Source organism: Bathycoccus prasinos (assembly GCF_002220235.1).
Source record: "Bathycoccus prasinos genomic : Chromosome_7".
Classification (NCBI taxonomy): domain Eukaryota; kingdom Viridiplantae; phylum Chlorophyta; class Mamiellophyceae; order Mamiellales; family Bathycoccaceae; genus Bathycoccus; species Bathycoccus prasinos.
The window spans coordinates 902,343-921,349 of record NC_024002.1 but is presented as its reverse complement, the minus strand read 5'-3'; the positions used below and the strand labels follow the sequence as shown (position 1 = coordinate 921,349).

At 46.5% G+C, this 19,007-nt stretch overlaps 15 protein-coding genes across 15 annotated transcripts; 8 read left to right on the top strand and 7 right to left on the bottom strand.

The window, feature by feature from the left end:
* Window positions 1–154: 154 nt before the first annotated feature.
* Bathy07g04680 (predicted protein) lies at window positions 155–940 on the bottom strand (the record flags this gene model as incomplete). The annotated part of the gene is made up of 1 exon (XM_007512159.1): window positions 155–940. The coding sequence occupies one exon, from the start codon at window positions 938–940 to the stop codon at window positions 155–157; it is 786 nt and encodes a 261-aa protein (XP_007512221.1).
* A 270-nt stretch (window positions 941–1,210) lies between these two features.
* On the top strand, window positions 1,211–1,852 carry Bathy07g04670 (unknown protein; the record flags this gene model as incomplete). The annotated part of the gene is made up of 1 exon (XM_007511813.1): window positions 1,211–1,852. The coding sequence occupies one exon, from the start codon at window positions 1,211–1,213 to the stop codon at window positions 1,850–1,852; it is 642 nt and encodes a 213-aa protein (XP_007511875.1).
* Window positions 1,853–1,991: 139 nt separating this feature from the next.
* Bathy07g04660 (inhibitor of growth protein 2) lies at window positions 1,992–2,729 on the bottom strand (the record flags this gene model as incomplete). Its single annotated transcript, XM_007512198.1, has 1 exon — window positions 1,992–2,729. The coding sequence occupies one exon, from the start codon at window positions 2,727–2,729 to the stop codon at window positions 1,992–1,994; it is 738 nt and encodes a 245-aa protein (XP_007512260.1).
* Window positions 2,730–2,924: 195 nt separating this feature from the next.
* Bathy07g04650 (50S ribosomal protein L4) lies at window positions 2,925–3,935 on the top strand (the record flags this gene model as incomplete). Its single annotated transcript, XM_007512067.1, has 2 exons — window positions 2,925–3,197; window positions 3,420–3,935. 2 exons carry the CDS (start codon window positions 2,925–2,927, stop codon window positions 3,933–3,935), a joined length of 789 nt encoding a protein of 262 aa, XP_007512129.1.
* A 76-nt stretch (window positions 3,936–4,011) lies between these two features.
* On the bottom strand, window positions 4,012–4,893 carry Bathy07g04640 (predicted protein; the record flags this gene model as incomplete). Its single annotated transcript, XM_007512060.1, has 1 exon — window positions 4,012–4,893. The coding sequence occupies one exon, from the start codon at window positions 4,891–4,893 to the stop codon at window positions 4,012–4,014; it is 882 nt and encodes a 293-aa protein (XP_007512122.1).
* Window positions 4,894–4,967: 74 nt separating this feature from the next.
* Bathy07g04630 (predicted protein) lies at window positions 4,968–6,725 on the top strand (the record flags this gene model as incomplete). Its single annotated transcript, XM_007512038.1, has 1 exon — window positions 4,968–6,725. The coding sequence occupies one exon, from the start codon at window positions 4,968–4,970 to the stop codon at window positions 6,723–6,725; it is 1,758 nt and encodes a 585-aa protein (XP_007512100.1).
* Window positions 6,726–6,882: 157 nt separating this feature from the next.
* On the bottom strand, window positions 6,883–7,668 carry Bathy07g04620 (predicted protein; the record flags this gene model as incomplete). The annotated part of the gene is made up of 1 exon (XM_007512254.1): window positions 6,883–7,668. One exon carries the CDS (start codon window positions 7,666–7,668, stop codon window positions 6,883–6,885), a length of 786 nt encoding a protein of 261 aa, XP_007512316.1.
* Window positions 7,669–7,982: 314 nt separating this feature from the next.
* On the top strand, window positions 7,983–9,365 carry Bathy07g04610 (predicted protein; the record flags this gene model as incomplete). The annotated part of the gene is made up of 1 exon (XM_007512209.1): window positions 7,983–9,365. One exon carries the CDS (start codon window positions 7,983–7,985, stop codon window positions 9,363–9,365), a length of 1,383 nt encoding a protein of 460 aa, XP_007512271.1.
* A 191-nt stretch (window positions 9,366–9,556) lies between these two features.
* On the bottom strand, window positions 9,557–10,582 carry Bathy07g04600 (predicted protein; the record flags this gene model as incomplete). Its single annotated transcript, XM_007511909.1, has 1 exon — window positions 9,557–10,582. One exon carries the CDS (start codon window positions 10,580–10,582, stop codon window positions 9,557–9,559), a length of 1,026 nt encoding a protein of 341 aa, XP_007511971.1.
* Window positions 10,583–11,231: 649 nt separating this feature from the next.
* Bathy07g04590 (inorganic pyrophosphatase) lies at window positions 11,232–12,107 on the top strand (the record flags this gene model as incomplete). The annotated part of the gene is made up of 1 exon (XM_007512156.1): window positions 11,232–12,107. One exon carries the CDS (start codon window positions 11,232–11,234, stop codon window positions 12,105–12,107), a length of 876 nt encoding a protein of 291 aa, XP_007512218.1.
* Window positions 12,108–12,214: 107 nt separating this feature from the next.
* Window positions 12,215–13,282, top strand: Bathy07g04580 (predicted protein; the record flags this gene model as incomplete). The annotated part of the gene is made up of 1 exon (XM_007511906.1): window positions 12,215–13,282. The coding sequence occupies one exon, from the start codon at window positions 12,215–12,217 to the stop codon at window positions 13,280–13,282; it is 1,068 nt and encodes a 355-aa protein (XP_007511968.1).
* Window positions 13,283–13,684: 402 nt separating this feature from the next.
* On the top strand, window positions 13,685–14,587 carry Bathy07g04570 (predicted protein; the record flags this gene model as incomplete). The annotated part of the gene is made up of 1 exon (XM_007512128.1): window positions 13,685–14,587. One exon carries the CDS (start codon window positions 13,685–13,687, stop codon window positions 14,585–14,587), a length of 903 nt encoding a protein of 300 aa, XP_007512190.1.
* Window positions 14,588–14,777: 190 nt separating this feature from the next.
* Window positions 14,778–15,263, bottom strand: Bathy07g04560 (40S ribosomal protein S27; the record flags this gene model as incomplete). The annotated part of the gene is made up of 2 exons (XM_007512150.1): window positions 14,778–15,032; window positions 15,111–15,263. The coding sequence occupies 2 exons, from the start codon at window positions 15,261–15,263 to the stop codon at window positions 14,778–14,780; spliced, it is 408 nt and encodes a 135-aa protein (XP_007512212.1).
* A 747-nt stretch (window positions 15,264–16,010) lies between these two features.
* On the top strand, window positions 16,011–16,539 carry Bathy07g04550 (predicted protein; the record flags this gene model as incomplete). Its single annotated transcript, XM_007511925.1, has 2 exons — window positions 16,011–16,044; window positions 16,121–16,539. 2 exons carry the CDS (start codon window positions 16,011–16,013, stop codon window positions 16,537–16,539), a joined length of 453 nt encoding a protein of 150 aa, XP_007511987.1.
* An 856-nt stretch (window positions 16,540–17,395) lies between these two features.
* Window positions 17,396–18,946, bottom strand: Bathy07g04540 (predicted protein; the record flags this gene model as incomplete). Its single annotated transcript, XM_007511963.1, has 1 exon — window positions 17,396–18,946. The coding sequence occupies one exon, from the start codon at window positions 18,944–18,946 to the stop codon at window positions 17,396–17,398; it is 1,551 nt and encodes a 516-aa protein (XP_007512025.1).
* Between the last annotated feature and the right edge of the window lie 61 nt (window positions 18,947–19,007).

The window sequence follows — 19,007 nt, the reverse complement described above, 5'->3', positions numbered from 1 at the left end:
TGTAACAAACAAGGCGGGTTTAGGCTCAACTCGCGCATGTGATGTATGTAAAATGGAAAGAAGATAAAGAAGAAGCCTTAGGAGCAAAAGCATTAGTAAAGTGTATTTGTGAAACTAAAACCTATTATTACTCTCTAAAAATCTCCAAAAATGACTACAAAACTCTCGTCGGCTCTGGCCCTCTCGTTACTACTATAAACGCCGTCGCAGCTATTAACATAAGAATGTACCAAAAGACTATCAAATAATTGACCGTCGCATCTGTAACGGCCGGGTGGTGGAACGCCAAGGTTATAGTTACCCACGATAACAACACGACAGCCGTGCCGCTGTTTCGGTGATATTTCTTTGTTTGCGCGACGGCGTGTTCGCTCATTTTCGCAACCCGCGCGACCCCGGTCTTCTTAAATCCTATCACCCCAAACGCCACCGCTCCGAACACGGACACGAATAACGTCAATAAACCGAATTTTGAGTGTAGCGTCGTGAAATGATCGCTTCCTTTTCTCACTTTGTTTTCGTAAATAGCGCACACTCCACAGCTGAAAAAGAAAATTCCCAGAGATTGAACGAACGCGTGTACAATCAACGCTCTCGTTCGTCTCAAGTCCTCAAACCGTCTCAGCTTGAGAGCGATTAACGCCCCGAGTGGTAAACACACGCCAAACGCTCCAGTCATGCTAAATATGTGCGTCTTTAATAACTCGTTGGGATGTGAAGAAAAAGTATGATAGACTGTGATTGCGAAAAACGCAAGCGTGAGACAAAGAGCACATTCGACGGCGTTTTGCGGGAAGACGAGGAAACTGAGATCCTGCGAGAATCGAGGCCCCACGACGAGCTGAGAAGAAGAAGAAGACAAAGAAGGAGAAGGAGAAGACGCTGTTGTTTCGCTTTTTCCGCCGCCGCCGCTCTCTACTAACATGGCCTCGTCCAACATATGTTCGTATTTTACTCGCTCGCGTCGAGATACAAAATTCTGTTGTTGGTGTTGTTGTTGTTGTCATAAAAACAACGAAAGATGTCAGTTTTGAAAATACACGACGACAGTCGTCAAAAATCACGAACTAAAAATAGAGTTGTTTGTTGTCGATTGATGGTGCTTCGTGTGTTAGTGTTTTGACTGACTCTCCGGAAATACACAAAAACACACACGCGTTCGCGTAAAAAGTATCATCGAAACCGCCGGAAACGAATGTCGTCGCCGAGTATGTCGTCGTCGCAAAACAACAAAGTGTCTTTAAACACGACGACACTTTTAGCGTTGAACTTGGTCCAAAATAAGAAACTGCTTCTTACGAACGAAGGGCAAAGAGAAGAAACAAAAGAGACAAAGAGGAAGAAGAAGATAAAAGTTGAACAGGATGGTGTTCTCGAACGAGCGAACAACACTAATGGAATTGAAACGCCGTCATCTCTGTTGTCACAGCTGACTGGCGAAGCGCGTTTGCTCGAACGACGCCGACGACGAGAACAAAGGAACGAAGAGAGGAAGCAACGAATAGAAGAACGCAAAAAGAATACGTCGCCGCAGAAAGCGACGACCCGATTGGATCCATCAACATGGTGTACTTTAGAAGGAATGGTTGGGGGTCGCGTCCTTCAGCCGCAAGATCGCGTCGTGCATAGAAAGAAGCGCGTAGAAGTTGCTGAGATAACGACGCCGAGAAAAGGACGGAGACCGTGGAGCATGAAAAACGACGACACGCACTTGAAGATGTGCATGTACGCGACAACGTCATCGACATCAACATCGTCATCATCATCGTCGTCGTCGTCGATGACGACATCTAAAACGACCTACTCGAAAGGACCCATGTTTGCGCTGTTACAACCATTAGCTGTTTCTTGACGTTGATAACTTTCTCTTCTTCTGCTTCATTCTTAAAAGATGCTAAAAAATTATTACGCGTATCGATACTACTTGTCGTACTTCGATTAATCTGCTACCCTCTCTGCTAACTTCCTCCTCTTTTCTCTCTATTACTAAATTATTTCTTCTTGAGTTTCATATTCAGTTTACACTCTTTGCAATACCATTTCCCTTTCAACTTTACGGTCGGGTCCAACCCGACGCACGAAAAGTGAAACCATTCTATTTTACATTTATCGTTCTCGCAGCCAACCATCTCGCCGAAACTCACGCGTTTGCAATAACAGTACGTCGGTTCGTTCGGATCGGCCTCGTTCACGTAATACGGCGACCCGACTTGATCCTTCTTCTTATCGTTTTGTCCTCCTTGCGCGTTCGGTTTGTTTTTTGGATTCGCGTTCGTGTTGTTCCTCGCTTCGTCCTCGAACACTCTCAAGTCTTTGTCCAACTTTGTGATGTGTTCGTCGACTAAATCGTACGCTCGAGCCGCTAAAGCGCACTTCTCGTCCGCGATTTCCAGGCATAATTTCACGCTCTTGTCGATGCGTTCCTCGAGAAGTTCTTTCTTTTTCTTCCTGCTCTCTTCGTCTGAATCGTCGTCGTCTTGTTCGTCCACGTCGTTCAATTTCCGTTTTTTGTTGTTGATGTTGTTGTCGTCGTCCTTCCCAGTCGTCTGATTCGTTTTTGTTGTCTCTAAAGCTCGTAAAACGAAAGTTTCCACCTCCGAGTGCACTTTATCGCTGACAGATGCGGACGTCTCGTCCAAAGCTTTCAGTCGTTGCAAGTAAGAGACTAAAGTCGTCGGCACGTTCGCCGTGTTGTCCGCGAGTACCGTCGCCGTGGTTGTCTGCTTCATTTTATTTTATTTTTGAAGACGGAAGAAGAAACCAAAAATGAAAAGAGACAAAAAGAAAAAACCAAAAGGAGGACGAGGGAAAGAAGAGTGTTTGTTGTCTGCGAATGGAGAGAGAGAGAGGGAAAGAAAGAAAAATCGTCGTCACTTTTTGTAGTACGGAAACAACAGTAGAAGTAGATACATACACACGCAAAAATGTCTTTCACTGCATCCACTGCAAACATGCAAAGCTTGTGCGCGTCGTTCAGAGGCCAATCTTTGAACAACAAAACCGCAACCTCCTCGGCGGCGACGACGAGAAGAGCGACCCCGTCGAAATTTTGCGTCAATGCCGCATCGGTCGGAAAAGTGAAGTTTGACGGCTCCTCCAATGGCGAAGCGAACTTAGATTTGAAGGTTGCCAGAAACGAAGTTGCGAAAGGGATTGTGCACAAATACGTCGTCATGGTTAGACAAAACGCGAGAAGGGTAAGTGTGTCGTACCGGAACTGATTCCGCCGATTTCGTCGTCTCGAAATTTTTTCGCTTAAAAACCTCTTTCTTATCTCGTTTCCTTGCTTTTTGCGCCCAAATCTGCAGCCTCACGAGGCGGCGAAATTTGTTTATGAAATCGCGCACCTCCACGGCGCATGATGTTCTCACGCGCTGACTTTGAAATCTTCTGTTACTGTAATATCATCATAAACACAGGGTACGGCATCAACCTTGACGAAAAGTGAAGTTCGAGGTGGCGGTAGAAAGCCGTACAAGCAAAAAGGGACCGGGAACGCTCGTTTGGGTTCGAAGAGATCTCCGTTACTCCCGGGCGGGGGCGTTACGTTTGGCCCGAAGCCGAAGGACTGGAGCATTAAGATGAACAAGAAAGAGAGACGATTAGCGATGGCGACGGCAATTCAATCTGCGGCTTCTTCTATGATTGTCGTCGACGGCATCAACTCTGGCGTTACCGTGCCAAAGTCCAAGGCGTTTCAAGACGCTTTGAAGTCGTGGGGGGTCAACGTCAACGACGAGAAGACGTACGTCATCACGAAGGATGCGCCAAAAGAGGTTGAGTTGGCCACGAGAAACATGGCGAGAGTTGTGCACGCGGATATCACCAAATTGAACGTCTACGACGTCTTGAACGCGGACAAGGTTGTCGTCGACGAAGCCGCGCTTGGGTACTTGAACGATTTCTACGGCGCCGCGGGAAGAGCGTGGGCTTAAAAAGAATTAAGGTTCACATATTATTTTCTTACATACATACAACAAAATATACCTATTATAGCCCTTGTGTAATTAATTATTGATAGTACGAAGTGACATCGACCAACTCTAATCGAACGAACAAATCCGTGCCTCCAGGAATTTTGGTGGTTCCGTCAGCTAACACGACGTCGTTCGCGCCAAAGCCTAACTTCTCCGCCGGTATTCTTAACTCGCGTATCCCGCCTCTTTTCATCGTCGACACGCCTTCAACTATCCCTTCGCACAATGGCGTCAACAACGGCTTCCCACTCTTGTAAATAAACGCGATCGGTTTCCCGGTTTTCTTCGTATCCACGTACACGACGTTTGGATCCTCCGCGTTGGACATCTTCACCTCAACGCCGACAAAGTTCCCTTTATTCGGCATACCACCGCCCCCAATGCGAACGTCTTTTATCTTCAAACCGCTCTCTGAAACCGTTTCCGATTGCTCGTCCACGTCTTTATCGATTTCCAACAACGATTTCACAATCTCCCCGCCTTCCACTAACGCCAACACGGCCACGAGAGACAACCCACCGACGATGCCAAACCTTTTCGTGAGCGCTCGGGAAAGCGTCGCCGCCGGGTCGAACAAGTTCACCCCTTTACTTCCCAACTGTTTCTTCTTCGTCTTCTTTAAACCGTCTTCTTCGTCCTCCGTTTTTCTTCCGAACAAGGCGTTATCCACCGCGTCGTTCGATTTCGATACATCTTTTTTTTCATCATCTTCGTCGTCACCGTCACCCGTCGTCGCTTTCGTCAGAACACTACTCCTGCTCTTCTTCTTCGCAGAAAAAGAAGAAGAAGAGGAAGAAGATGCTTTCGCCGAGGAGCGGGCTCTTCTGGCAGAAGAATAAGAAGACAAAGTGTTGTGGAAAGTACTACTACAACAGAAGCTGTTGTTGTTGTTCGTTGTTGTTGCTCTCATCATCATCTTCTTTCGCCGTTGCGTCGTTTTTGTGCAAAAAAATCGAAAGAAAAAAAAATCATCATTTATTTTCAATCAAAATGAAGAAGCAGAAGAAGAGGAAAGACGACGACTTGTCTCGATTCAACTCCTCCTCTTCGGAGGACGAAGAAGAAGAAGAAGAAGAAGAAGAAGAAGAGAAGGATGAGAGCATTAGAAGAATCAAAAGTGTTGTGACAGGAGGAGGAGATGAAGACAAAGAAGACAAAGAAGACAAAGGAGAAGAAGAAAAAAAGCGTCCTCCTCGTCTGAATGTGGCGGAGAGAAAACGACTGAAGAAGAGAGACGCGCAAAGCGCGAAAACGGAGAGACGAAAGAGAGAAAGAGAGCGAATGGAAAAAGCACGCAGTAATAACAACAACACTTCTTCGAAGGCAACGGAGGAGGAAGAGAAAGCGAAGAAGAAGAAGAAGAAGAAGAAAAAGAATGCGTCAATAAAAGAAGACGAAGGTGACGGCGGCGACGTAACAGAAACGGAAGAAGAAGAAGAAGAAGAAGAAGAAGAAGAAGAAGAAGCAACGACAGAAACGGGAATGGAAACTGAAACGGAAACGAGGAAATCGAAGAAAAGGAATCACGCGACGTTTGAAGTCGAAGGCGTGGCTTTAGACGACGGGACTTTAGTGCTCGTAGATAAGAGAAGTTTAGTCGTGTATTCGAGCGAAGAGAGAGACGGGAACGGCGAACACAAGCGCGTAGGCACGTGGGATGCAAAGACGAAAACAGTCATCAAGAGCGACGACAAAGACGATGGTAACGCGAAAAGGAAGTTTGATAATGGTGATAGTAGTAATAATAGTAGCAGCAGCAGCAGCGACGGAGAGGAACAAGACGACGACGATGGTAAGAATAATTCGTCGTCATCAGAAGAAGAAGAAGTAGAAAAGCAAGAACAACGAGAACGAGAACACACGACGCCGGTAAAGTTAGACGTGAACCATGCGTTCGAGTGCAATCCAGACGACCATTGCGAGACGTCCTTGGAGGCGCACAAAGACATCGTAAACTTTTTGAACATTGTCGCGTCTCAAAAGAATAAGAAACCGTCTGAATTAATTATTTACGATCCGTATTATTGCGCTGGAGCGACGAGACTGAACTTTACCGAGCTCGGATTCCCGAACGTCATCAACGAAAACAAAGACTTTTACGAAATGGTTGCGAAAAACAAAGTCCCCGAACACGACGTTTTCGTGACAAACCCACCGTATTCGGAAGAGCACGTGGAGAAGTGCGTCACGTTTGCTGCTAAAAATATGACGCAATTCGGTCGGCCGTATTTCATGCTCGTTCCGAGCTACGTCGTGTGTAAACCGTATTTCGTGCCAGCGCTCTTGACTGGAGGCGCGCAAGGAGCGGAAGAAAGAGAAAACACGAAGGAGGAAGACGCTGAAGACGATATGAACATGCATAAGAAACGTGGTCAAGTCTTGCCATTTTACATCGCGCCAACGAAGCGTTATTATTACTTCACGCCGAAACCTTTAGCAAAACTGAGGAATAAGAACATCGACGAAAATGGCATCGAGAAGAAACGCAGAGGTCACGTCGGAAGGAGAGGTGAACGAACGTCTCCGTTTCTTTCGCTCTGGATATGTGGGTTCGGCGATGACCAAATTGAAGCCTTACGAATGCACAAAAAGTTGCGGAGAGAACAAGTAAAGCATTACGTCGTCGCGAGAAACCCGAAAGAAATTCCATTGAATGTTTTAGACGAATGGGATCCTCGCCGCCGGGAGGACCCGTCACCAAAAAAAGCAAACATCCAGGACAAGAAGAACAAGAAGAAATACTTTTAGAATAACTACAGTAGCTAGCGAGAATAACATGTACTACATGTTTATAGGAATCTAAGGACTAATTTTTTTCGTGAGCATGTATCTTGCCGTGCTCCTCTTTCTTTTCTTCCCCGCGACCATGCGCGTGATGCGAATTCCGGTTTTTGAATACCGGTAATCAAAAACGCGTGACTGTGTGCTCGCCGTCTTTCGAGTGGTCCTTATCGCACGGCACGCCGTCGTGTGAGTGGCCGTGGTGTCCGTGGCCGTGTTCCTCTTTCTTTTCTTCCCCGTGACCGTGCGCGTGATGCGAATGCCCGTGACCCGTGTGCTCGCCGTCTTTTGAGTGATCCTTATCGCACGGCACGCCGTCGTGTGAGTGGCCGTGGTGTCCGTGGCCGTGTTCCTCTTTCTTTTCTTCCCCGTGACCGTGCGCGTGATGCGAATGCCCGTGACCCGTGTGCTCGCCGTCTTTCGAGTGGTCCTTATCGCACGGCACGCCGTCGTGCGAGTGCGCGTGAACAGCTTTAGTATCTTTCGGCACCTCTTTCTCCTTCATGACGACTTCGCCGTCCTTCGCCGCTTCTTCGGACACGTTCACTTGAATTTCGTAGGACGTTTCCACCTCCCCTTCGTTGTTGTGTAACGTCACTTTAATCGTATTCTTCGCCTCGGATATTAATTCAACCACGGACATGTTCCCATTCACGTCGTTAATTTTAAGCGCGCGCCCACTAAACGATGTCGCCATCACCCCGACGTGCGTCGTCCCTTTCGGTACTGTCAACGCGTACGAGAAACATTTCGAGCCGTCGAACGAAGGCTTTAAATCTTCCGTCGAACTTAACTTTGTCTTTGTAAATCCTTTGGCTTCTGCGGAGCGTAAATCTTCGCCCTCGTTGAGAGGAATTTGCGCGGTAAACGAGAGGAAGTTTAAGAAGGCTGAAGAGGAAGAGGAGGACATTCTCTTCTTCTGTTTTATTATACTACTACGACTACTGTGTGTGTGTGTGTTTTTGTGTGTTTTTGTGTGTGACGTTCTAAACGTTGTTGTTGTTGGTACTTTTAAAGAAGGGCGTTAAATATAACAAATGAAGAAAAGCGTGTGCCAGTTTTTCTTCATATTTTTTTTCCAACGAACGAAAATTTTCTTTTTCTTCCGTCTGTTCTGCTCTTTGCAAAAGGAGGGAAAAACAACAACAACACTTTTATCCTCCAAACACACACACACACACACACACACAAAACGTTTTTATTACACACGCTTTTTGTGGGACGATGACGACGAGTTTGACCACTAGTAGTATTACTACGACTACTACTACAAGATTACTGTATTCGTATTCTCCTTCTCCTTCGTTGTTGAAAGGCACCACAAAACGACGCGTATCATCATCATCGAGAAAAATCATCGTGAGAAGAAAACAAGTTATTCCATCATCATCATCATCATCTTCTTCTTCTTCTTCTTCTTCTTCTGCGACGACAAAAACGACACAAAGAACTGAACTCAGAGGGAAAGAGACGAGAGCGAGGAAATTATCCGTTCCGTATAAAGATGGGAACAAAGACTGCGACGTTCTCGTAAACGACGAGGCGAAGGAGAAAATCAAAGCGAGAAACTGCTCGAAATACGTCTCTTTAATCGACGGCGAAAATCCAAAGTTGAAAATATTGTTGAACGTCATAGAAAAAGACTGGGACAGAATAGGCGTGAAGAATAAAAACGCCGGACATCACACGCTGTGGCCAGAAGCGTTCGAAGCCGGAAAAGCTTTGTTAGAGGAGTGTTTCCCGGAGGAGTGTTCGCCGGAGTTTGGAGGCGAGGTGTTAAACGGCGTCGGATTCGTAAACGAACCAGAGTTTCAAAAGACGCGCGCTATCGATTTTATGCAAAGAAGACCAAAAGGCGATTTCACGCACTGTAAATATAATCCGTTGCCGAGATTACACCGAGACCCAGATGCGATCGATTACAAGTCCCCGAACTGGATGGAAACAGCCATGGAAAATTCCGAGGAGTATTCGTACCGGTATTATAACGTTTGGATCTCGAGGACGCCGAAAGATCCAACCGGACAAGTCTGGGATAATCCGTTGTTAGTCTTGTTGCCGAAAGATGGTGGCTCAAAGGAGTGGAAATACGACATTCGAACGGAGAAAGATAATTTAGACGAAAATGGGAACGAAATTAAACCGCCGTCGGCGTTTGAGCAGATCAAATCGAACCCGATGGCGGCGGCGCCGATTGTTATGAATATGTTTTCGACCAAGAAAGGCAAAGATTTCGGCGACGCGACCGATCCGAATTATTTAGCACGAGGGAGCCCAGAGCTCATCGCAGACGACGAGCACGAGTGGGTGACTGGACCATTCGTCGCGTTTGATTCGTTTGATTGTTGGCACGGGTCCGGGAAGTGGGATTCTGACGCGAAGAAGAGTTTGATCGAGGGGTCGAAAAATCCCATGGAGGCGCGCTCGGAAGCCGCGAAAGGTAGAATTTCCATGGAGTTACGGTTTAGAGCGCGGTGTAAACCGAACAGCAGGGAAGGTTTAGCCTGGAGTCCGGTGAGTGCGGCGTATAGAAGTAACAAGTTTACTGAAGATAGCGTGCGACCGAGCGAGCAAACGTACGATTTACTGAGCGGTAAAGCTTTATAAGAATCTTTGTATTATACGCATCTACCGGTACCGGCAGTACTCGTCCAATAAATGTACGTAATAACTTTTAGAAATATTATATACTTTTAGTACTAAAAGCGAAATGCAATGATGAATCTTTTTCAAGTGAAGCACGCACGCGAAGAATGCTTTCGTCGTCGTCGTATCTTTTGTCGTACGATGCGATATAATTACGCCGTGCCTCTCTTTTGGTACCTCGCCGGCAAACCTGGCATGAGCGGCGGCAAGACTTCCATATCGTCACCCGGGCCGCCCAAATCGTCGCCGCCGTTGGAAATCAAGATGATCTCCGCCACGCCTTCGCTCTTCTCCAAGGCTACCGCGTCCACGTTCGGGCCGAAAAACTTGGAAAACTTACCCATGAATCCGTCCCACTCTTCTTTCGTAATTTTCGGCGACTCCATGGTCAAAACGATCGCGTACCTTCCATTCACCATTTGTTCGGACACGCCGACCAATTTCGGTCTTTGTCTCTTTTGTAATCCGCCCGGTCGGTTAAACTTGAAGATGATGTTCATCGCCTCCTCCAAGTGTTGCTCGTCTCCGTATCTGTACCTCGTCACGTCATTTCTTAACTGCGTCAACACCGCGGTCGATTGATCATCTCTCACGTTCACCGCGTCTTCGTACGACTCGCACTCGAGCGGCAACAGCTCGGCGTATTTCAACGCGAAACCGATCAAAGAAATCGGAAAACCGTAGATGAGCATGAGCGCGGAAATTTCCGTCCCTGGTAGGAACGAAAAATACGCCCCGAAACCGTAAATCAAAAGTGGTAAACCGACGGACAAACCAACCGTCCCAAACGACGTTCGCGCGGCGTTGAAACCTTCTTCTGGCACTAATCTTCCCGCAGTCGAGCGAGAGGTGATTTCCGGTTGCACGTATTCCCCAGCCGTGAGGTCGCGCTTACGTTCGACCACGGAAATGTCTGCCTCCTCGCCACCTTCGCTCGCTTTAACTACTAATACTCCTGTGTTTCTTCTTCCTTTGTTTATTACAAATTGTTGTTCTTGTCTGCTGTTGATGTTCTTGTTGTTGTTGTTGTTACGTGATGATGATGATTTCGCAATCGTCACCGACGAAGAGGAAGATGATAATTTCGCCATCGTCGTCGTTTTTAATGTCGTTCTTCTAACTTTGCCGCTGCTTTCGCCTTTTTGCGTGAATCGAGTTTTGTTCAGCTTTGACGCCATCGGGGTAGTGATGGTCGTAACGGATAACATACTGGTTTCTTATTTATTTATGCGTGTGCGTAAGTGTTTGTTTAGATATGTGTGTGTGTGTGTGTGTGAAGATATCTCGAAGAGTCCTGGTGTGAGAGAAATTGGCGGTCGAGATGGACTGCTGAAAAAGAAGCAAAAAAAACAAAAAAAAACGAGGGAAAGAAACAACAAACAGAGAAGAAAAAATACACCGAGAGAGAGACAACATACTTTTAATACTATCTCTACTACTGATACGAAGAAGAAGAGGAAGAAGAAGAAGAAGAATGTATACGAAGAAAATTCGGGCGGCATCGCACGTCGTAATAATTCTGCTGTAAGTGCTCTCTGTTTTTAATGCGTTTCGCGTTTGAGGTGATTTTTGTGAAGAATAATAGTCTCTCGCAGTCTACTGCTGTTGTTTGAGAGAGAGAAAAAATTGGTGGTCGAGCAGGACGGAGGTGAGATTTTTTCTCAGTATGAAAGGACAGAAGGACCTGATAAGAAGAAGAAGAAGGATTACTCAACTCTCTTCATTCGTTATTCCTTTTCGGAATAAACTCGTCGTCTCTTCTTCTTCTTTATTAGAGTAGTATCACAATCATCGAATTAAGAAGGAATTAGTAGTACAACAATTAAAATGACGTCTTCTTCTTCCATGACCAGATTAACGATGAGCGCGATGCACTCCATCGCTCGCCGCGCGACCATTCACAACAACAAAACGAGGACGACGATCCAACAGCATGTAAATCATCATCATCAACGTAGACACCTTCGCGCGACGACGACGACGGTGATGTCCGCGTACCAATCCTCGAAAGTTGGAGACTACCCGTCCATGGACTTTCGATGCTTTTACGAAAAAGATGGGAAGAGAATCTCCCCGTGGCACGACGTGCCGTTGAAAAACGCCGACGGCTCTTTCAACTTTATCTGCGAAATTCCGAAAGAAACGAAAGCGAAGATGGAAGTCGCGACGGATGAGAAATTGACTCCGATTAAACAAGACACGAAAAAAGGCAAGTTAAGAGATTACCCGTACAACATCAACTGGAACTACGGTATGTTACCTCAGACGTGGGAGGACCCGCAGCACGTTCACCCGACGATGAACGTGAAAGGCGACAACGACCCGGTGGACGTCGTCGAGATTGGCTCGACGCAGTTGGAAATGGGTTCCGTCACTCCGGTGAAACCGTTGGGCGTCTACGCCATGATTGACGAGGGCGAGTTGGACTGGAAAGTCATCTGTATCAGTACCAGCGACCCGAAAGCCTCTGACATCAACGACGTCGCGGATGTCGAGAAACACATGCCGGGGGAGTTGGAAAAAATCAGAGTTTGGTTTCGCGATTACAAAACGCCGGACGGTAAGCCGCAAAACATGTTCGGCTTGGACGATAAGTGCATGCCGAGCGCGTACGCGAAAGATGTCATCGAAGAGACGCACGAGTTTTACAACTCTTTAAAGAGTGGGAAGAGAGCGAACGACGAAGAGTTGAGCTTGGAATAATAAAATAAATGATAAATTAAACACTACAGAACTTATTGAACTTTTTGTACTTCTCAATCGAAAAATTTCATCATAACAACAACGGCATCATCATCATCATCATCATCATGGCGGCGACGACGAAAACGACGACGACGAAGAAGAAGAAAAGGAGGAAGAAAAGGAAAAACGATTTCGACGACGACATCACTAATAATGTTTCCTCCGAAAAAGAAACGACGACGAAGAGGAAGAGAAAAAGAGGTTCAGGTGATGATGATGATGATGTGGGTGAGCTTCTGGTGAAAATGTACCCGCACGGGTCTTTTCTTCGCCCGCTGTTCGTGCACCGACAAACGCAAAAAGACATTCGAGACATTCGAGAAGAAGAAGATGATGAAGAAAACAAAGAAGAAGAAAAAGCGGCGGCATCTTCGGCATCGTTTGCAGCCGCGACGGTATTAGTCACCGGATTCCCGTTCGAGTGGCACAACGAATTCTCCATTCAGGATTTATTCTCCGCCTCTTTCGGTGAAACGAAACGAGTGCAACTGATTCGATTAAAAACGAATTCAGAAGCGAAGAGCGCTTTGGTGACGTTCGAACAGACCAAGAGTTTACAAAAGTTATGGAAGAAAATCGAAGAGAAGACAATCGTAGAAGCACCGATGACGACGAGAATAGGAATAGGCTCACCTCCTCCTCCCCAGTTCGGTTTGGATAAGTTTGTGTACGAACACAGACTCCGACGCAAAGGCGGCGCCAAGGCGGCGAAAGCGACCGTCGACGAGTGGTTTCGAAACCGCGCCAAGGAAAAGGAAATAGAAAAACGGAAACGCGCGAGAGAAGAGGAAGACGACGGATGGACCGTCGTGCAACAAAAACGAGGGAGACGGAAAACGAGCGATAATCAAGGGATAACCGTCGGTGGGGTTCGAGCGAGCACCGTGGAGAGACGCAGGAAAGAAGCTTTGACGATGGAAGGCGAAGACGGCGACGCTACGACTACTACTAGTTCTTCCTTTTACAGAAAAAAGAAGAAAGGCACGCTCGGTTTAGCTCCCGTGGAGAATTTTTACAAGTTTCAATCTCGAGAGAGGCGAAGGAACGATTTAATCGCTTTGCAGAGAGGGTTTCAGGCGGACAAAGCGAAAGTCTTAGCCATGAAAGCCGCCAGGAAGTTCAAGCCGGTGTAAAATAAAATTGTAGAGCACAACGAACTGATTTTTGTGTTTTTTCCTCAATTTTTTTTGTACCTGACCTCACTCTCATAACGCGGGTCGCTTCAATTATTATAATCATCGTAATAATTAAAAAGAAAGAAAGATGCCAGAGCAAGGCAAAACAGAGCAAGCAGACGATGGGCAGCAACACCAACCGAAAGGCACGGTGTGGCAACAGGTACGCGCCGGTCGTCTTCCTTTCTCCACCTTCTCTTCTCTCTCTCTCTTCTCTCTTTTTATATAAAATTACAACGAGTTAAAAAACTGTACTCACCAACACCAAACCAATTCGATCTCCTTTTTCTTTCGTCGCGTGTCCTCTCTCATCATCGACGACAACAGGCAGCCAGAGCGTATTTTTACGTCATCGTGTGGATGTCCATCTCCATGGGGGTTATTTTATTCAACAAGTGGATTTTAGCGTACTCTGGGTTTAAGTATCCAATCGCGTTGACGTTATGGCACATGGTATTTTGTACCACCGTGGCGACGGTATTGATGCGAGTGTTTAAAGTGACAAAACGATTATCGATGCCGAGGAAAGAGTACGTGAGCAGAGTATTACCGATTGGCGCGTTTTACGCAGCGTCGTTATGGTTGTCAAACTCGGCATATTTACACCTCTCGGTTTCGTTTATTCAAATGACGAAAGCGTTGATGCCAGGGTTGGTATATTTCGTCGGCATTATATTCCGAACGGAGAAGTATCACGGTCTGACGACTTTGAACATGTTTATCATTGCAATTGGGGTAGCGATTGCGGCGTACGGGGAAATTAATTTCATTTGGATTGGTGTCATCGAACAGTTTTCGGCGTTAATATTCGAGGCGACGAGGTTGTGCTTGGTGCAGATTTTGATCAAGAATAAAGGGTATGCGATGAATCCGATTCAATCGCTGTATTACGTGTCACCGGCGTGTGGAATATTTTTGTTGGTACCATTTTTGACCGTGGAGTTACCCGAAATCATGGCCAACGTCGACTTAGTTATAGACTGGAAAGTGTTATTCTTGAACGCGACGTGCGCATTCTTGTTGAATCTGGCGGTCTTTTTGTTGATTGGAAAGACATCGGCGTTGACCATGAATATCGCCGGCGTCATCAAAGATTGGATGCTGATATTCGCGTCGCAGCACTTGTTCCACAATACGGTGACGTTTTTGAATTACTTAGGTTATGTGATTGCGTTCCTGGCTGTTGGTATGTACAATATGATTAAGTTGCGGCAGGCGAAGAAAGCGGAGAAGGATAGAGCGGCTGCGAACGATAGCAAGTAACATATGAGAGCGTGTGTTTTTAATCTAATAGGACCAATACGATTATGTGTATAGTAAGTAGTTTTCTTTCAATTTTGCGTATTCTTTTTCATTCGAATTGACAAAGTTTATGTGCTAAAAGGTTCAATCTCTCTAAATAGTTTGCTACAATATATTATGGGGGGACAGGAGTGCTGCGCTGTTTCTCTTCTTAGTCAGTTTTCTTTCTGAAAGAGCACCCTTCCGTCAAGCGCGCTTTGCCGCCAGTCGGCTGGCACAAAACCGCCGAGCATGAGCCGCACAAAACCACAGTCTGAGAATGCGAAAACACAGTCGTGATGGAAAAGCACCCTTGGCATTTCACATCCATGAAGAAGCTATTCGGACCTTGTACTAAGCGTTTGAGTTTGTGCTTGGAAGCTTCGAGAGCCGCCGGTGGATTGAGCAAATCGATATCTTGTGCGAGCTGTATTGCGAGTAAAGAGAGAGAATGGGTCAGTACGCAGGTATAATAAATCAATTATCTTCGCGAAGAACGAATAACGAGAGAAGAAAAGAAATTTTTGCCTCTCTTTTGGAGTTCTCGTTCATGTAGGGCCATCCACCCGCCCATCAACGAAAAGCAAACGTCGCGCACGAAAGCACGCCGCGATGTCACAAAAAGGCCAAGAAAAGCATAAACACGTTCCAAACACATTGACACATAAAATGTATCCGAATATATCCGCGTTTATCCTTTCACCCGTCCTCTCCAAAACACTTTTCGCGCGTTCAAAAACTTTTCGTTCGCCGCATTTTTTCCTCGTAAAACCGCGATTTTCGACGAGTCGTCGCGTTTCCTCCAAAGACGCGCGCCCCGTCGCGAAGGTAAAACGAACGCGATGAGCGCGTGCGCGCGTGCGAGAGATACACGAGTATCTGTTCCGAGAGAAAATTGACGCGAATAATACGTACCACCATTATATTCGATCTATTGTGTTATATATAAATGACGATTTCACAAAGCAGAGAGGAAGGAAAGGGGCTTCTTTTTCTCTCCCGCCAAAACGGACTTCTTTCTCCCCCTCCTGTTTTCTCTCGACAACAAACAAGACAGAAGAGACAGACAACCAAACAGAGCTGGTGCTTCCTCTTCTTCAGAAATAAACTTATATTAAAACTAATATTTATAACACTCAATCAAAATGGCAGGTAGGTATCGATGATCGTTTGTTTTCGAGCGCGCGGGGCGGCTTTCCGGGTGGCTTTGCATCATCAGTCTTCTTTGTTGGGAGATATTGATGAAACACACACACACAACACACAACAACGAGTGGATGATTTTTATTCTTCTTTTATTTTTGTCGGCGGATCGTTTATCTCTTCTTCTTCTTCTTCTTCTTTAAAACAATGTCTCTTCGTTTCTGTTGCTCTCTTTAATAAGCGTGCATATTCGAAGCTGAAAATGATCTGTAACAATTATAATCAGTTCTTCTTCTGTGTGTGTATATATGTTAAACTCATTATTCTTCTCTCTTTATTCTCTCTTCTTCAAATGAAATGAATGAAAAACAGACATCCCAGTTGTTGGCGATGGTAAATACGAGTTGAAAATCGAAGCGACTTCGTGCAACATTAAAAAAATTGACTTGAAATTCTACGGCATCGAAAAGGCCACGTGCCAAGTGACGATTAAATGCAACGGTGCGGAATGGAAAACGAGCGACGAGCGAGGTTTGGACCCGACCTGGGAGCAACACGTCATTTTCAAAATCAACGACCCGGAGACGGACAAGATCTCGGCGGTGTTCCACTGCGCCGGCATCCAGTTAGGCGACGAACAGTTTTACGCCTTGGACAAATTGTTGAAGGGCAAACAGACGTTTAAAGGGTTGGTTGTTCCGGGTGGTAAAGCGGACATGCTCTTCACCGCGGTTGACTTTGGATCGGAAGAAGCGCCGGAAGAGGATGACGCTTTTATGGACTTTCTGTAAACGCCGCCGCCGCGTACAAACGAAGGAGAGAGAGAAAGAAAGAGAGAGAATATATACACACGTAGCAATTATTTAATTTAAGCTTAATGAAACAAGAACCGGGAGGATTGGAGTACTTTATACGTTTTAGTCCAACGTGACAATAGCCATTCTTCGTTTTACACGGCATCTATCGAGATCTCGTTTTCGATGACGTTTCGTTGAGTACGTCTATGTGAAAGTTGTTCTTGAGAAATTCTTCGTCAGTCTCTCGCGCGCAACTACGACTGCGTTAACTACTCAATAAAAATCACAAGGATTAAAAGAAGAGGAAGGAAAAGAAATGGGCTCATTCCTCTCTTCAATCTTTTCGTCGGCGAAAACGAAGCGAGAGCGGGAGAAAATCTCCTCCCAATGTGCGACAAGAACATCCGCTTTAAAAGCATGCGTTTCTGCGTATCCGAAAAACAAAGAAGCGTGCGAGAAACTCTCGGAGGACTTGGCGTTGTGCAAAGCGAGATTGGTGGACAAATGCACCGCCAAAGCTGAAAAGTTTGAGGAGATGTGCGTTAAACTGATGGTGGTCAGAGAGCAATCGAACGAGGAGAAACGGAAGTGCGCGAAAGCGGCTAAGAATATGCAAAAGTGTGTAAAGCGCTTTTGAACACGAGGATATCGGTTGGATGATAGTAGTATGATAGTAATAAACTAGTAAGTAGTTTGATTTGAAATAATAGAGCTTTTAGGGCGCATCGTGTCGCGTCATCTTTGTCATCTTCGTCTCGATTGTTATATTTAAAGGATGACTTATTAGTAACTCTTGTTTATTCTCTCTCTCTCGCTCTCTCCCTCTTCTAAAAATCAACGCTCTCTTCTTTTATATTTCACCGTAGTCGATAACCACGCGTTCGTTCGTCGTCGCATCTAAGTCTGTGTACGGCCCTCTCCCTCCACCACGTCCGCGTCTACCACCTCGGCCACCTCTTCCACCGCCTCGGCCGCCACCGCTACCGCCTCTTTTGATCCCTCGCAACGTCGGTTTGTTTCCTTTCGCCTCTTCCGCTCGCAAATACTCGAACACGTTCTCTTTATACTTTTCGTCAATCAAACGATTGCGTTCTTTCTCAATAGCTTCGGTTTGTTTCGTTTTAATATGTTTCAAGACAAACTCCTCCGCGATGAAGAGTTTGGAGGATAACGTGGACCCGAATCGACTTTCGTCGAAGACGACCACTTGCGCTTTAATCCACTCTTCGATTCTATTTTCCAAATCCGCTTCGTCCACTAATCGTAAAACAACCGGATCGCTCAAGCAAGTCAAACGTTCCGACCAGGTGGAATCTACGCGCTTTGACCATTTTGTTGCGATTTCGTTCGCTTCGATCGGCTCGATCGGTGCGTCCGCCGGAACGGCGTGTTCGCCTCCGCCCAACGCAAACGTCGACAACGGTTTGCGAAACGAACATTTCGCTCTCACGTTCCTCCCTTCCGCGATTTCAATGTAATCGTGAGGATTCGTTTCTCTCCCGCCGTAATAGTCTATCCCGTGCACGTTCCAAAGATACACAACGCACGTGTCGATCGCTTTCGCGATATCCTCCGCGGAACTCTTGGCATTTATGGAGACGTTGTTTTGCAACGCGTTGGCGAGCTCGGGAGAATTCGGAATCTCCTTCTCGCTGTTTAACTTTTCGATTAAACTTCTCGCGACGGTTAAATCGTGCTTTAACCGGTCCATGTGCCACGCCTCTCTCGGGACGAACCCACCGATTCTTCTCGCTCTTTTCGCCTTTTTCTCCGGATCTTCTGTTTCCATGTTCTCTTCGCCTCCGTCCGCCGCCGCTTCCGTCGTCGCCTCGCTGTAATCTGGCAACCCTTCCACCGACCCAATCTCCGCGAACCCTTTTGCAAACTTTTCCGACTGTTCCTTCGCCAACTCCAAGCGTTTTCCTTGGTTCGATTCTAACAGTCTCGGATCGAACGTTCTTTGCATCCACGGGTCGTTCTTTTGTCGCATAAAATACTGCTCGTGAAACAAGTGCGCGTTTTCGATTTTATATTGCTCGTACTTCTCCTCGGCTTCTTGCGGCGTCGCGTCGTTCGGTAAGTGTTTAAACGCGAATTGGCGGAAGGTCAACGCCCCGGACGGGTCTTCCATTTGGTGATGATACTCGTCATCTCCTCTTCCTCCTTCTCTCTGTCGATCGTACGGCTTGCTACCTCTACCTCCTCTGCCTCCGCCGCCTCTCCCGCCTCGGCCTCCTCTGCGATGATCGTACCCTCCTCCTCCACCACCACCACCTCTGGAATAGTCGTCGTACCCTCCTCCTCCTCCTCCTCCTGAATACGGGTCGTCTCTTCGTTGGCCTCCACGTCTCGCTCGAGAGGCGCCGTACGCCTGTTGGTCTCCGTAATTATCTACGTCCATCTTTTACGTGTGTGTGTGAATTATTATTATTATATATAAAAGAGTTTTTTAAAGTCTCTCT